Here is a 13443-nt window from a genome sequence, read left to right on the forward strand (position 1 = left end):
AGCGGCCGATCGTGCACGGAACAGATTTTCGCCTTAAGAAACATCATCGAACAGTGCGTCGAGTACCGGCAACAACTTGCCATCAATTTTGTCGATTTCAAGAAGGCCTTCGATAGTATCCACTACGATTCTCTTTGGCAGATCCGACGGTGTCCCTACCATCTTTATCAACATCTTCAAGGACCTGTACTTGTGATCATGCTCTTGTGTTAAGACCGGAAATGGCCACACCGACTTCTTCGAGGTCACCACCGGCATCAGGCAGGGCTGCATCCTGTCACCTCTGCTTTTTCTCATTGCCCTCAACTACATCATGCGCCCGTATAGGAGCTGGCATCCATTGGTCTGATCAAGACCGTCTTGGCAACCTATATTTCGCTGACGATATCTCCCTACTCAAGGAAGACGAGCTGAAACTACAGCAACGAACGACCGATCTAAGAAGAGAAGCCAGCAAGATTGGCCTGAGGATCAGCTCTGAAACGTCGTCCTTCAAGGACCCACGATGGGGGATCTACATCGGAACACAGCAGCTAGAAGAAGTGGAGAAATTCACCTACCTCAGTAGCGTGATTTCCCATAACAGCGATGCGGAGGTGGATGTCAAATGCCGCACTGGAAAGGCGGCTGCGGTATTTCGGAGGATGAACAAGATCTGCTCCTCCCCGATCATCTCCCTCAAGATCAAACTCCGCTTGCTTAATTCGATCGTGATCCTAACCACTATTTATGCCAGTGAGACTTGGAAGGTGTAGGCCTGCATCAACACCAAGCTCGACGTCTTTCTGCAGCGATGTCTTTGCCGGATTTTGAAGATCCGCTACACCAACCACATCACCAACGAGGAGGTCCTGCGAAGGAGTGGCGTGGTCAAACTTCACAATATCGTTGCATGCCAAAGACTCTGACTGGCTGGCCATATCCTCCGCATGGATGACGCACGGATTCCAAGAACAGCGATGTGCTGGCAACCCCTGGGTGTTAAAAGACCACGAGGACGTTCCCGCAACACCTGGCAAAGGTCATTCCATCAAGACCTAAAGACATCGAACATATCGTTGGAAGAAGCTGAAGGCCGGGCACAAGATCGAGCCTGGTGGCATTCGGTTGCCGCTCGATATGCCACATAAGGCATGGGAGGATCTAATTCTGAAATGTTTTACAATGCACTTATGTAGGCCTATGTATTGTCTGTAGTAAGTGTAACACTGAACCAAAAAAGGCTTACAGTAAGTCATTATTTTGACTGGAGAAAAAGTGGTCATAGTGTTTTACATTAAGCACATCAGTGTTCAACTGGTTCTTATAAATGTCTATTCATGTGATGGTTTGTGTGTCTCATTTGAAAACAAAATGCCATTTTGACAAGAAATGACATTGTTTTGAATGTAGAGTTTCATTTTGCAGGAGAATTGAAGGGTTTTTCACATTGCGTGTGTTTTTTTTTTTGTGTATAGAGTTCTGACAATATGAAGCATGCTTTCAGGAAATGTGTGTAAACAGCTAGGAAAAACTGTAAAAATTAGACACTTTTAGACAAAAAGCTGAAGCTAATAGTTTTGATTTGAATCAGTTTTTCACTAACAAACTAAAAGGTATCAAGTAGCTAGCTTATCAAGTTGGAGATAGTTGTTTCACGGGTCCCAGGGTTGTGGTTGTCACGTTGCTTCTTACTGCCACACTAGAGGGCGCTTTAAAATTGCTCAATTGTGAGTTGCTGTGTGTAAAAGATGACAGCTGTGTTGGAGTTGTATTCACATTTTGCTGCCAGTTTTTACAGTTTTGCCATACAAGTGTGAAATGTGTTTAGTGACTAAGAATGTGTTTAGGGTTTTGAAAAAAAAGAGTATGAGTTTTGCAAAATGTGTCTAAGTACATGAACAGTGTTTAAGGTTTGGGCAAAAGAGTGTTTGATTTGAAAAATAAGCCTAGGCCACTGAGAATTGGTTTTAGAGAGTTTTGTGTTTTAGGAATTAAAAAAAACTGTAAAAGAAAAATACTGACAAGATTATGCCATTGGGAAAAGGAAATGTGTGTGTGTAAATGTTACCCTACACTCCAAAACAAAAGTGGCTACTTTTTGTTCAAGTCCTATGGCAAGCACTAGCACATATTTACATAATTATTAGAACACAGTAGTATACTATACATTTCCTTTCCATACTGCAGCACATTCTCTTCTTTGAGGTCTTCAGTCTCTGTGATATTACAACAAATTGGGTTACACAGAAATAAATATGTTGGAATACACATTTATTTAAGGCTTTTTCATATGGCTCTCGACTCTGTGGAATTTGTTTATATGCAGGAAAGACAAAGATGTAAGAAGGCATGATCTACGACAACCAAGTTTTTAATGTTAAATTCTCTGATACCCAAATATACAAATACCCTTATCGCTCATTTACAGACAAAGCACTGTATTTGATAAACAAATGTTTTACCTTCACTTTCCTCGCCCTCTTGTATGTGAGTCATTCCATTGTAAATCAGCTAATTTTCTTCTCAACCATCTCCAATTTTCATAAAGATTCATGGCCTGACATTTGAACATATATACTTAATGCTGTGAGATGTTTTCTTCCCACATCAAATACTTTTCAAGATATAAAAAGAAAATCAGTAGATAGTCTGGAGATTATAAAACAAAATTCTGGAGTTTCCAGCTTTTGGTCTAATTATCATTTAGAAAATAATTTTTGTTACAGATTTTTGATCTGGGACCGACGACCCCAATACAGGAAGTCTGTTTCAACATGTGAAGAATTTTCATTTTCACGACATAGATCACTTTATCTCTAATCATCAAATTTTTCGAACACTTTCTGTTAAACCTCTGATTTGAGTAAAAGTTTTATGATTCAATGTTACAAATTGTATTTGTCACATACACTGTACAACACACAGTGAACATGTAGTAAAATGCTTGTGTCTGAGCTGTGGACAGGCTGCAGACGTAGCCACGCCATTCCAGGGCTTGGTTTTAGCATGGAGGGTCTAGTCAGGACCCTCCATGCTGGATACAGGGGGGAAGTGAATTTGCAACTCCCGCTCCAAAGGTGTGTAGTCTTACCACTACACTATCCAGCTGCTCAAAGTTTGGACATATTTAACGATTGTTATGAAACTTTAGTTTCATGTATCAAATACCTTTCAAGAACTACTTTCACCAGCTTGCCTTCTTTCAGTAGTGCTTTCTGGTGCCAGTAGTTCCCCAGATAAGCTATGCCCACATACTTCCACTTCATGCAAAAGAAAAACAAAGCATTCATCAGACCTCTCAAAAAAACACTGTCCATCTGGCCGTAGTGTTTTGAGTGAGAAAGACATTTTGTCTCTCATCCAAGTGACTTCTTCAGTCTCAGCTGACTGCAGGTTTCCCCTGCCAAACAAACAGTACATTTACACAATGACTGAAACAAGCCCACTGAATGAACAATGGGCTTTGAGGTCAGTTCCTTGATCATTAATATGCAAATTGTTATGACCATTGATCAACAACCACTGATCAAAGCCCACTCATCAATGGCCATAAGTACCATTCACAGAGAGCTGGGGAATGGCTGCAATCACAGCAAGTAAGTAAGATGGTGAAAGATGTACCCTTATTTCTCCTCCTCGAAGGAAGCCTAAGAGATGGTCTTTCTCTTTTCATGTAAATGGCCTCCTTGACTCCCCGCTCAAACCAGCGTTCCTCCCTGTCCAGGATTCCAGGATGTGTACATCCTCATCACTGAGTGTCCACTGGCCTGTAGGTGTAAATAAACTGCAGAGTCCTTAGCTCTTCTACTTCTATTGCTCCATGGTTCAGTTCTCTAATTGCCTTTGGTGGTGAACAAAGGTCAGCATGGAAACCTTGAATCATCTGCAAGTATGCAGCCCATATAAAACTTACTGCAATGCATGTTGGCGCAGTGATTAGCATGTGTGCCGCACAGCACAAAGATCCTGCGTTTGACTCCACAATCTGGCCGGCGCCTTTCTGTGTGGAGTTTGGATGTTCTATCTGGGTACTCCAGCTTCCTCCTACAGCCCAAAGACACGCAGCTAATGAGGTTAGGTAACTGGTGAATCAGGCCACACACCTTTGGAGCGGAAGTTGCAAGTTCAATTCCTTCCAAGTATCCAGTAAGGGTCCTGGCTAGGTCCCCCTTACCAAACACCAAGCCCTGGCATGGCGCCGCTACGTCTGCAGCCTGTCCACAGCTCAGACACATTATATTTGTACTCTGTATGATTGTGTATGTGACCAATAAAGCTCGTCTCTCAAATTTCCCATACGTGTGAATTGTTGTTTGTCTCTAGCCTTGCATGAGACTGGCAACCAGTCCACGGTGTACTGTGCCTCTCGCCCTATGATAGCTGGGATATGTGGAGGAGCAGCAGCTCTACTTTGAGCCATCCAACCTTCAGAGGAAGCCCATTTCCGTCGCTTGTATCCGCTACACACAAGTGCACATAGTCACTACTCATAACTTGTGACAATAGATGAGGGTAGTGACGTGGATTAGTTGGTAAATTGAGAACTTCGTTTTTACACTCTGCTCTCTCTTCACCACAATGCACTGCTACAGCAGCCACATCACTGCAGCTGCAACACCAATCTGTCTGTCAGTCTTCAGTTTCCTTCTCCCTTCACTCATGAAGGTACTTAAACTTCTCCACTTGGGGCAGGAACGTCCCTTACCAGGAGCGAGTACTCCACCCTTTTCCGGCTGAGGATCATAACCTCAGATTTGCAGGGGAGGATTCGCATTCGCACCACTTCACACTTGGCTGCGAACCGCTCAAGTGCGAGGTGGAGGCCATCACCCAATGAAGTCAACAGAAACACATCATCTGCAAAAAGCGGAGACCACTTCTAGGCTACACCGAAATATTCCGTCCATAAAAGTTGCGAACAGAATCAGTGACAAAAGGCAGCCCAGGTGTAACCTTGGAGAGTTACATATGGTTTTAGTGTGTGATGTTAGTATTTTGAGTTCACTGTTTATTAAGTTAAATTATTTTGTTGAGAATTAATAAAATAGAAGATGTCTATAATGTCCTGATGGTCCTTGAAGTATACAGGGGAAAGTACCGCCTCCTGCCGTTCACTGAGTAGCAGCTACGGATATCAGGAAAAAGGGAGAGGAAGAAAAAAGTCCGGTTTTTCCAAGTGGAAAGCGTGGTTGCTTTTATTCAGTCGGATTGTATGGTGGAAATAAACTAGCTGGAAATTGTTGTTAACCAGAAAGGAGTTTGTTACTGCTCGGATTCTTCTGGGTGAGTTAATTTGTCGTGAACAAGAATATTGTGAGTTTAAGCCACTAACGATGACATACTAGCGGCTATCGCGGCTATTGCTATTAGCCATGTGGCTGTACATGTATGATTGTAAGGATTAAACTTTATGTTAGAGTTTGTTAGCTTCCTATGACGCTGCATGTAAAGATTGTAGGTTATATGTATGCTGTAGAGCAGCGGTCCCCAACCTTTTTTGCACCACGGACCGGTTTATGCCCGACAGTATTTTCACAGACCGGCCTTTAAGGTGTCGCGGATAAATACAACAAAATAAAACTAGTACCGGTACCGAAAAAAAGAAGATTTATTCATAACACACGTGAAAAGACCCAGGAAAACCGAGTTAACGATAAAAACGATAACAAAATAACGCTGAAAACCGATAAAAACCCTGAAAACCATACATTTCACACCTGAGCCTCAACTCTCGCGGCCCGGTACCAAACGACTCACGGACCCGGACCGGTCCGAGGCCCGGGGGTTGGGGACCGCTGCTGTAGAGAGTGTATGTTCTGTAGGATTACCGAAATTATTTTACTGCTACTGTTCATAACCATCATCTTTATCGTTGCATTAATTATCATTCATCAAAGCATTTATTGAAGCTGTTGGCATTATGTTATAATTTGTATTACAGGGGTTATCATAATCACATATTAACATGTTTATTACAGGTGCAGTTATAACCACTATAAATCGTTGAGTTAAATCTATAATCTTAAAAGCTTATATGCTGAGTATATTGTTACAGTAAAATAGTAGCTGAGCAAAGGCCTCAGTGTATTCAGCAACATGTTGCACTAGAGTTTACTTGACAACAGGTGACAGAAGGAGGACAAGTCCATGGGGACCTCATCACCATATTCGGAAGAGGATGCCAGGGTGTCTGCTGACACGAGAGAGAGACTGAGTCAAATCCCCCGGGGGTGTGTGTGTTTTGTTTATTATTTTCCGTGACTTGGGCCCAATTTTTCCTTTCATGTACTGCTATTGTTTTCATTGTATGTATGTGAGATTCTTTAATTGTGAATACAAATTGATCAAACAAAGTTTTCTGAGCGTTTCATTAGTCATCCACTCTGCTCTAGTAGTCGAACCTTAGCTATTGGCCCAACACACATGTAACCATTTGAATCTGTATCCCAAGTGTTGAAAGGGGTGTTACACAGGCAAAGTCCATCACCCCACCAGAAATGAGTCCTACTTATTACCAGTTATGCGGACCAAGCACCAGCAAAGGCTGTATAAGGATTGAATGGCCTGTAGCAATGGGCCAGCCACCCCATACTGAAGCAACTCCCACAGGACTCTGTGAGGAACACAGTCGAATGCCTGCAAAAAATTATCACACAGAGTATTCTACCTTTTTACATGGATCATGAGTTCCTTTTTGATTTCATTTAATCATTAAATGCGAACATCAGCAACATATGTTTCAACATACATACTATTTACTTGGTACATATAGGCTTATATTTTTAAATGCACATGGGCACTAGTAATATTAGATATTCTAAATTTTATTAGCAATGATGGTACATTGCAACGCAACCTCACAGAGTACATGGTGTTTACATTAACACAGGATAAGCATAACCTAGCAACAAATGCAAACAAAGCTTATTTGAACATGACGTTAAGGACGCCATATGAAAAGGAAATAATCACACCAAGGAAGAGGCCTAAGATTACATCTTTGACCATGTTACAATTTTGTGGTTGCAGCCATTCCCCAATGCTCCTGGCCAATTATCAATGGTCCTAAAAGTTTCCATATTCATGATCATGAAATTGACCTTACAGCCCACTGTAAGTCAGTGGTGCTTGTGACAAAAGGACCCAAAGCACACAATGTTTAAAGTCGAGTGATAGTTTATTTACAGTGCACTTCAACTAATGAAACCATGCCACAGTGTTAGTTTCAGTCATTATGCAAATCTACTATTTATAAGGTCGGGGAAACCTGTGTTAGCTGAGTGAAGGAATCATTTGGATGAGTGATACAGTGTCCAGAAGAACAGAATCAAGACTTGTGTTTATTCCAATATATGGAAAATGAAAACACCTTAACATGTTCATTTTTAACTTTTATTCATATTAAATGTGTAGTCTAGCATTTATGTGCATTACATTGCATCCTCCAATCACACAACAATTAGGAAATTGCATTCAGACTTACAGATCAAATGTTGCATTATCAAACTTAATTTTCTAAAGAATGAAAAGGAAAAAAATTGAGGCAACAATACAAGAGAACTTAAAATTAAACCAGAACAGCATGCACATTTGTAACATCAAATATTAACTCAAAGTAATATTTATTAGAATTCTGAAGTACATTTTATTTAAATGCCGATGTTCTTTTCACATGCTGTATATCCATGATAGAGTAAAGACAATTTTAGAGAAATTATGTTTTAGTAGTATTTCTCTGTTGTACATCAATGAAATTGCTCATAAATTGACCCTGTGAATAACCAGTATTTACATTATTATTTGAATGTCGTTTTCATGGTATTCAGCTAGGGATTAGTCCTGTTATGGATGGATCTACTAAAAAGTTCTTTTTTTCATTAACATATTTACTCCTGTTAAATCAAGGTACAAGTACAATTTCCTCAAATTTAAATTAAAGTTCACTACTTGTGGGAACTGAATGAGTTCAAATCCTTTTGTAACAGAAGAAGTTCCTTCGAAGTTTGCAGTCTTTTATTTGGAAAGATGTTGTGCCTCTTTTCTCCAGGACGCCACAGAAGCCGTTAGTCGGGCAGCTTGGAATATTCTTATATTGCATCTGTTCTCCACTCACCCACAGCCACTCACCAGCTGGGTTACACAAGCCTGTCCACACCTGCCAACATTGAGCAGATACAGACATATAACCACAATTATGAGTCTCTAATCAACACAAATACAGTGTAGACAACTGCACAACCTCATCAGTGGTAGCCTCTTGCACTTTCTCTCGTGCGTACGTGTGGTCATATGGAGTGATCAGGGTTGCCAGGTCATAGCTATAGTTCCAGTATGAAGAGGCTGGATCTTCTGTGTTCCCTCCATCCAGAGACCTACAGTGTACTAATGCCTCCTCCCATGTCTTATTCTCCTTCACCAAAATCAGGTCATCATAGCACATGAAAGAATGATTGACATCACAACGGTTGGTCCTCCATTTGTCAGAAGACTTGTATGCACAGTCTGTATCTGTCTGTGGTTCTGCAAGAAGCAAGAGAAAAAGAGCACAGATGATACCTGGACAAATTTCAGATATGGCCTGCAATTATAACCTACTGTCCTGCAACTGAGAGCATAATGTTGGTGCCCGCAGTGTTTAAATGTAATCTACATCTGACATGAAATTGTTATTTTCAGTATAATGTAAACCATGACACATCTAGCAAAATATTCCTTCTAAAGTTGCAGTCAGATGCAACTTACCGTTAGCGTCCCAGTTGGTGTAGTTAGCCAGCTCATCTCCTGTGGACCATTTCCATATACTTGATCCGCTCTTGCGATATAGTCCAATCCAGCCATAGCCACTGAAAATCCCATTCTCTTGCTCATTTCTAATTGTGACCAGGCCAGTGTGGTGCTCCCTGCAGAATGCCTGTGCATTTTCCCAGGTTGTCATCTCAGAGCCAGTGTAAAGTGTAAACCTCAGCAGATACCCATACGCAGGAGAAAGGAGAAGCAGCAGGGGGATGAAAATGCACAACTTCCTCATTATATTTTCCACAAGTGGAGACTGAAACAAAAGCGCTTCAAGACAAAGAATTGAGATGGAGATAAATCATCTTCGATGTGAGCCTTATCTGCTGTGCTAGCATAATGGTAATACACAAAATGCAAGTTTGTACATGTTTATGAGAGTCCAGACATACGAAAGCAAGATGTAACCTCTTAAGCCCCCAGGGGTTTTCTGAGCTTCCTGATCGAAAATGAAATGCCCAAAATAAATGGAGTATTTCTCTGCAATTACAAACTCTGTGTTTACAATCTTGGTATCAAAATAAAGCTAACACTTGTGAGATTTCAACAGAGGTGTAAATAGTACTGCATATATGTAAGAAAACATATATGTAAGAAAACATATGGCTACAACGTAGCTTGCCATCACCAGTGTGTGAATGTGTGCGTGAATGGATGAATGACTGGATATGTAAAGCGCTTTGGGGTCCTTAGGGACCATAAAAGCGCTATATAAATACAGGCCATTTACCATCAGTGTTGGTCAAGTTACTTGAAAAAAGTAATCAGTTACTAATTACTGATTACTTCCCCCAAAAAGTAATCCCGTTACTTTACTGATTACTTATTTTCAAAAGTAATTAGTTACTTAGTTACTTAGTTACTTTTTAAAAACACGATTTACAACCTGAATAGGTGATAAAGCGATAGATCTTTCAGCCCAATTCTACTTTTTCTGCATAATCCATCATACAAAATGTAATCAAATGGAAAAGTCTCTTTTTAAAACTTGTTTTATTAGTTTTAATCTTTTAACTTTATGCATCAAGCAAAAATTAAATTATATGCAACATTCTCTGACTGGAAGGAATTTGTTTAACATTTAAACCTATTTTCTGCACATTCCAGCACATAAAATAAAATATTTTTTTGTGTTTACACTCACTCTTTCAAATAGATGCAAGTAAAACACAGCAGAAAATAAATAAAGTCAAAGGCTAGTTGCTCTATTTTCACCTGTAAAGTAGGACGGGAGTAGGCGGAGGTTTAGCCTGGTGCAGGTGTGCCGCAGCGGTCAGTGGAAGACTCCGCGAGTTTCTCTGTGAATTTCCCATTACAGTCGTAGCGCACTCGCTGCTTGCTTGGAAGTTTAGGGGTTTTTTTCGCTGTAAAAAGAAGTTTTCTTCCCACGCACAACGGACACTAATGTTTTTGTCACTTTTTATGGAATCAAACTCAAAATAAGGTCAATACTTCCACGCTTTAAACGCTGCATGCTACACTCTGTCGCGCACTCGATATATTATGATCTGCAGACAGCTGTTGTCACGAACGTCGCACTCGCTTACGTCACTGTCATGAGACGTTCTCGCAAAAAATCACGGTTTTAGTAACGCAGTAACGCAGCGTTCCTACGTGAAAGTAACGGTAATCTAATTACCGTTTTTGCAATAGTAATCCCTTACATTACTCGTTACTTTAAAAAAGTAATCAGATTACAGTAACGTGTTACAAGTAACGCGTTACTGCCCATCTCTGTTTACCATTTACCATTTTACAGTATAGAATACATAGCCAGCTTTGTACAGATGCTCTTCACTGATTATAGTTCAGAATATATCTTCATTTCATGTCTGTATTGAATTAAAGAACATTTCCTCTCATCTTTCTTCCATCTACACATTCTCAACCTTGTCGCTAACTCCAGTACTGTACTCTCTTTACTCTTCTGACTGTACACCAGTCTGTACTGTCAACTCACTTATCGAGTTTGCAGACACTGTGGTGGGACTCAACTCAGGAGAAGATGAGTCTGCTTACAAGAAGAGGTCAAGAAACTGACATCATGGTTTTCAGCAAGCAGCCTGACACTGAACACAAACAGAAGTCTTTATAGATGTCATGAATTGCAAAGAACAACCCTACCCTATTGTCACATCATCAAAAATAATAATTTTGAGATGTTCAGATACTCAAATTATAAATCTGATTTAAATGTGCAAAAAAGGGAGAAGGACACAACCCTTCATAACAATGTTCTGTGGCTAGCGAAGCTAAGAGTAGAACATTGCAACCTTCATTAACAGGCTCTAGTAACCATCACAGTGGCAGACATTCAATTAAGGACTTTAAACATCAATGGTTAGACAGCACCCAAGGCCACAAATGAACCAGCTGTGATATACTGGGTGTATTACACAAAGTAATGATAATTAAAATCCTCTCAGAGGGCAAGGAGGTTTGGAGTCATTTGCTTATCCTTTTCAGGGTTGCGGGTGGGCGCTGGAGCCTATCCCAGCTGTCTTAGGGCGAGAGGCATGCGACACCCTGGACATGTCACCAGTCTGTCGCAGGGCTAACACATAGAGACAACCATTCACGCTCACATTCACACTTATGGGCAATTTAGTGTTTCCAATTAACCTATCCCCACTAACTGCATATCTTTGGACTGTGGGAGGAAGCCGGAGTTCCCGGAGAGAAGCCAAGCAAACATCTGGGGAAGATGCAACTTCCACACAGAAAGACCCAGGCCTGATGGTGGAATTGAGCGCAGGACCTTTTTGCTGTGAGGCAAAAGTGCTAACCACCGTGCTGCCCAAAAACGTCTGCAAAAATTTTCAATTTTCTTGCAAAGTATGAAGAAATGAAGGGTGTCTCAATTTTTATAGAGTACCGAATATTAAAAATGTTTGCAAACAACTAAATAGTCATTGGAGTCAATAGCCATACGTAAGTGATAAAGCATCAGCAAAACCATTTATCACCAAAGTTGAATTTAAGTTCTTCAGACTACTATAGCAATTCACCTTGGAATCACAAAGGTTTTATTAAGAAAATAATATCAACCTTTAAAAAGTATATTTGTAAATTATTAGGAAAAGTAAATTAACTCTACATTAATTTTGTACAACATGGTCTTACCTTTGCTAATGGTAGCAGGGAATCTTTTAACCTCAGGACTGGTGATGATGCTTCTGTATCAAATCTGTAAAGTAACCAAGTCAAACCCCTCAATCTGTACCATTTACTAAATTTCTTGACAGTTCTGCCCCTTTCCATTAGCTCACTTAAATCTTTATACAGCCTGCAGGATGCAAAGCACCAGCATTCAAATTCAGTATTTAGATATCAGAGTGTGTTTGTGTGCATCATCATCAGAAATAATGCGCCTACTCTTTGGCCTAAAACATCGTTACGGTGTTTAATTTACTAAGGGGGAAGATCACATACATTTGTTTATCAAGCTGATAATTGGACTGATTCACTCTGCGTGTGTGGGCGTGTCTCTGTAGTACTTTAATATTATCACAAAGATAATATGATACACAGACCTGTTACTGATTCATTATAGAGATTACAGATTAATTTGAACATAAATCAACTCGACTATGCATTTTCTAGGTTTTCTTTCTGTTTGTCACCACTACCGTACCCATGCTGAGACATATCCTGAAGTCTTTGCCTGAGCTCCACTGTGTACTCCATGCCTGAAGCACTGAATTTTTCCCTGTGAGTTAGATTCTGTGAGAGTCTGTGGAAGAGATTCACTTTTGGAGCCGCGAGGGATTAGACTCAGATCTCAAGATTTTTTAAATAGTTTCCAGTTTCACCTGCACTCTAAATAAAATGACTGAATTTGATCCAAGTCCTGCGCTTGAATCCGACCAGACACAACGCTCAGGCCAGAAAATGGTCTGTGGACACCAAATTAATTTGTTAGTTCCTCGCCCAGTAAGAAGCTCAGCTGGTGAGACATGAAACCGTACTCAAAAAAAGTATCTTTCAATGAATGTAATATCATCATGCCACAGTTTTTCCAAATAAAAACTTAAGCCCGTGTAAGTAATTAAAGTAAGTATCATGATTAAGTTATTTAAACATAACATTCCCAAGTTAAAGTTAAATAGATAACTGAATGAAATTTAATTTATTAACATTTCATTGAGTCCAAATATTTAGCTTCAATAAATACAACAATTTCTGTGTTAATTTACTCAGCATCAAATACTTCAGAGCAACATTTTCTCTTGTTATATAAACTGTTATGTACTTTGTCTAACAAGTGTCAGTTTCGTTAATCTGCTACATGATTAGAAAATATTACGCATATCAATCTTGTTTTACTTAGGAATCTATGATTTCGCTCACTCCATTTGGAAAGCTCTGTTGAAACAACCAGTTAAAACAAATCTTTGATTCAGTGTCCCATTAAATCAAGTATAGTCTGTACTGTATTTTAACAGATGATAATTGAATTTTTGTATATCTATATATATTCACAACCAGTCACCAGTGAGTTGTGTTTTGGACCCTAAAGCAGACGCATGCCAGGCAGGACGGAACTAAAGGAAAAGCAAGATAACAAGACTACAATGACTGTGGTCCAGTTTATACAGGAATACATTTTTTAATGAGCTAATTTTTAAAAGTTATAATCTTTCCTATATCTATGTGACAGTGTAATTA

At 39.9% G+C, this 13443-nt stretch overlaps 1 protein-coding gene across 2 annotated transcripts; it reads right to left on the minus strand.

Annotated features, from left to right (window-relative positions):
• Positions 1–7360: 7360 nt before the first annotated feature.
• Positions 7361–12005, minus strand: LOC109202017 (C-type lectin-like). 2 transcript variants are annotated; one of them, XM_019358264.2, is made up of 4 exons: positions 11899–12005; positions 8725–9045; positions 8222–8502; positions 7361–8137 (listed from the first exon to the last, which is right to left on the minus strand). In XM_019358264.2, exons 2-4 carry the CDS (start codon positions 9008–9010, stop codon positions 7949–7951), a joined length of 756 nt encoding a protein of 251 aa, XP_019213809.1. In that variant the 5' UTR covers positions 9011–9045; positions 11899–12005; the 3' UTR covers positions 7361–7948. The 2 variants fall into 2 exon arrangements, with proteins under 2 accessions (XP_019213809.1, XP_025762488.1); XM_025906703.1 differs by lacking the exon at positions 11899–12005 and having other exon boundaries at positions 8262–8502; positions 8725–9177.
• Positions 12006–13443: the final 1438 nt, after the last annotated feature.

The sequence above is a fragment of the Oreochromis niloticus genome, linkage group LG4 (genome assembly GCF_001858045.2).
Source record: "Oreochromis niloticus isolate F11D_XX linkage group LG4, O_niloticus_UMD_NMBU, whole genome shotgun sequence".
NCBI classification, from domain to species: domain Eukaryota; kingdom Metazoa; phylum Chordata; class Actinopteri; order Cichliformes; family Cichlidae; genus Oreochromis; species Oreochromis niloticus.

Coding starts and splice junctions, on each gene's coding strand:
- LOC109202017 (XM_019358264.2), bottom strand. CDS start 9,010: ATGAGGAAGTTGTGCATTTTCATCCCCCTGCTGCTTCTCCTTTCTCCT. Junction 8,503..8,724: donor CACCAACTGGGACGCTAACG/GTAAGTTGCATC, acceptor TGCTTCTTGCAG/AACCACAGACAGATACAGAC. Junction 8,138..8,221: donor AAGAGGCTACCACTGATGAG/GTTGTGCAGTTG, acceptor CAATGTTGGCAG/GTGTGGACAGGCTTGTGTAA.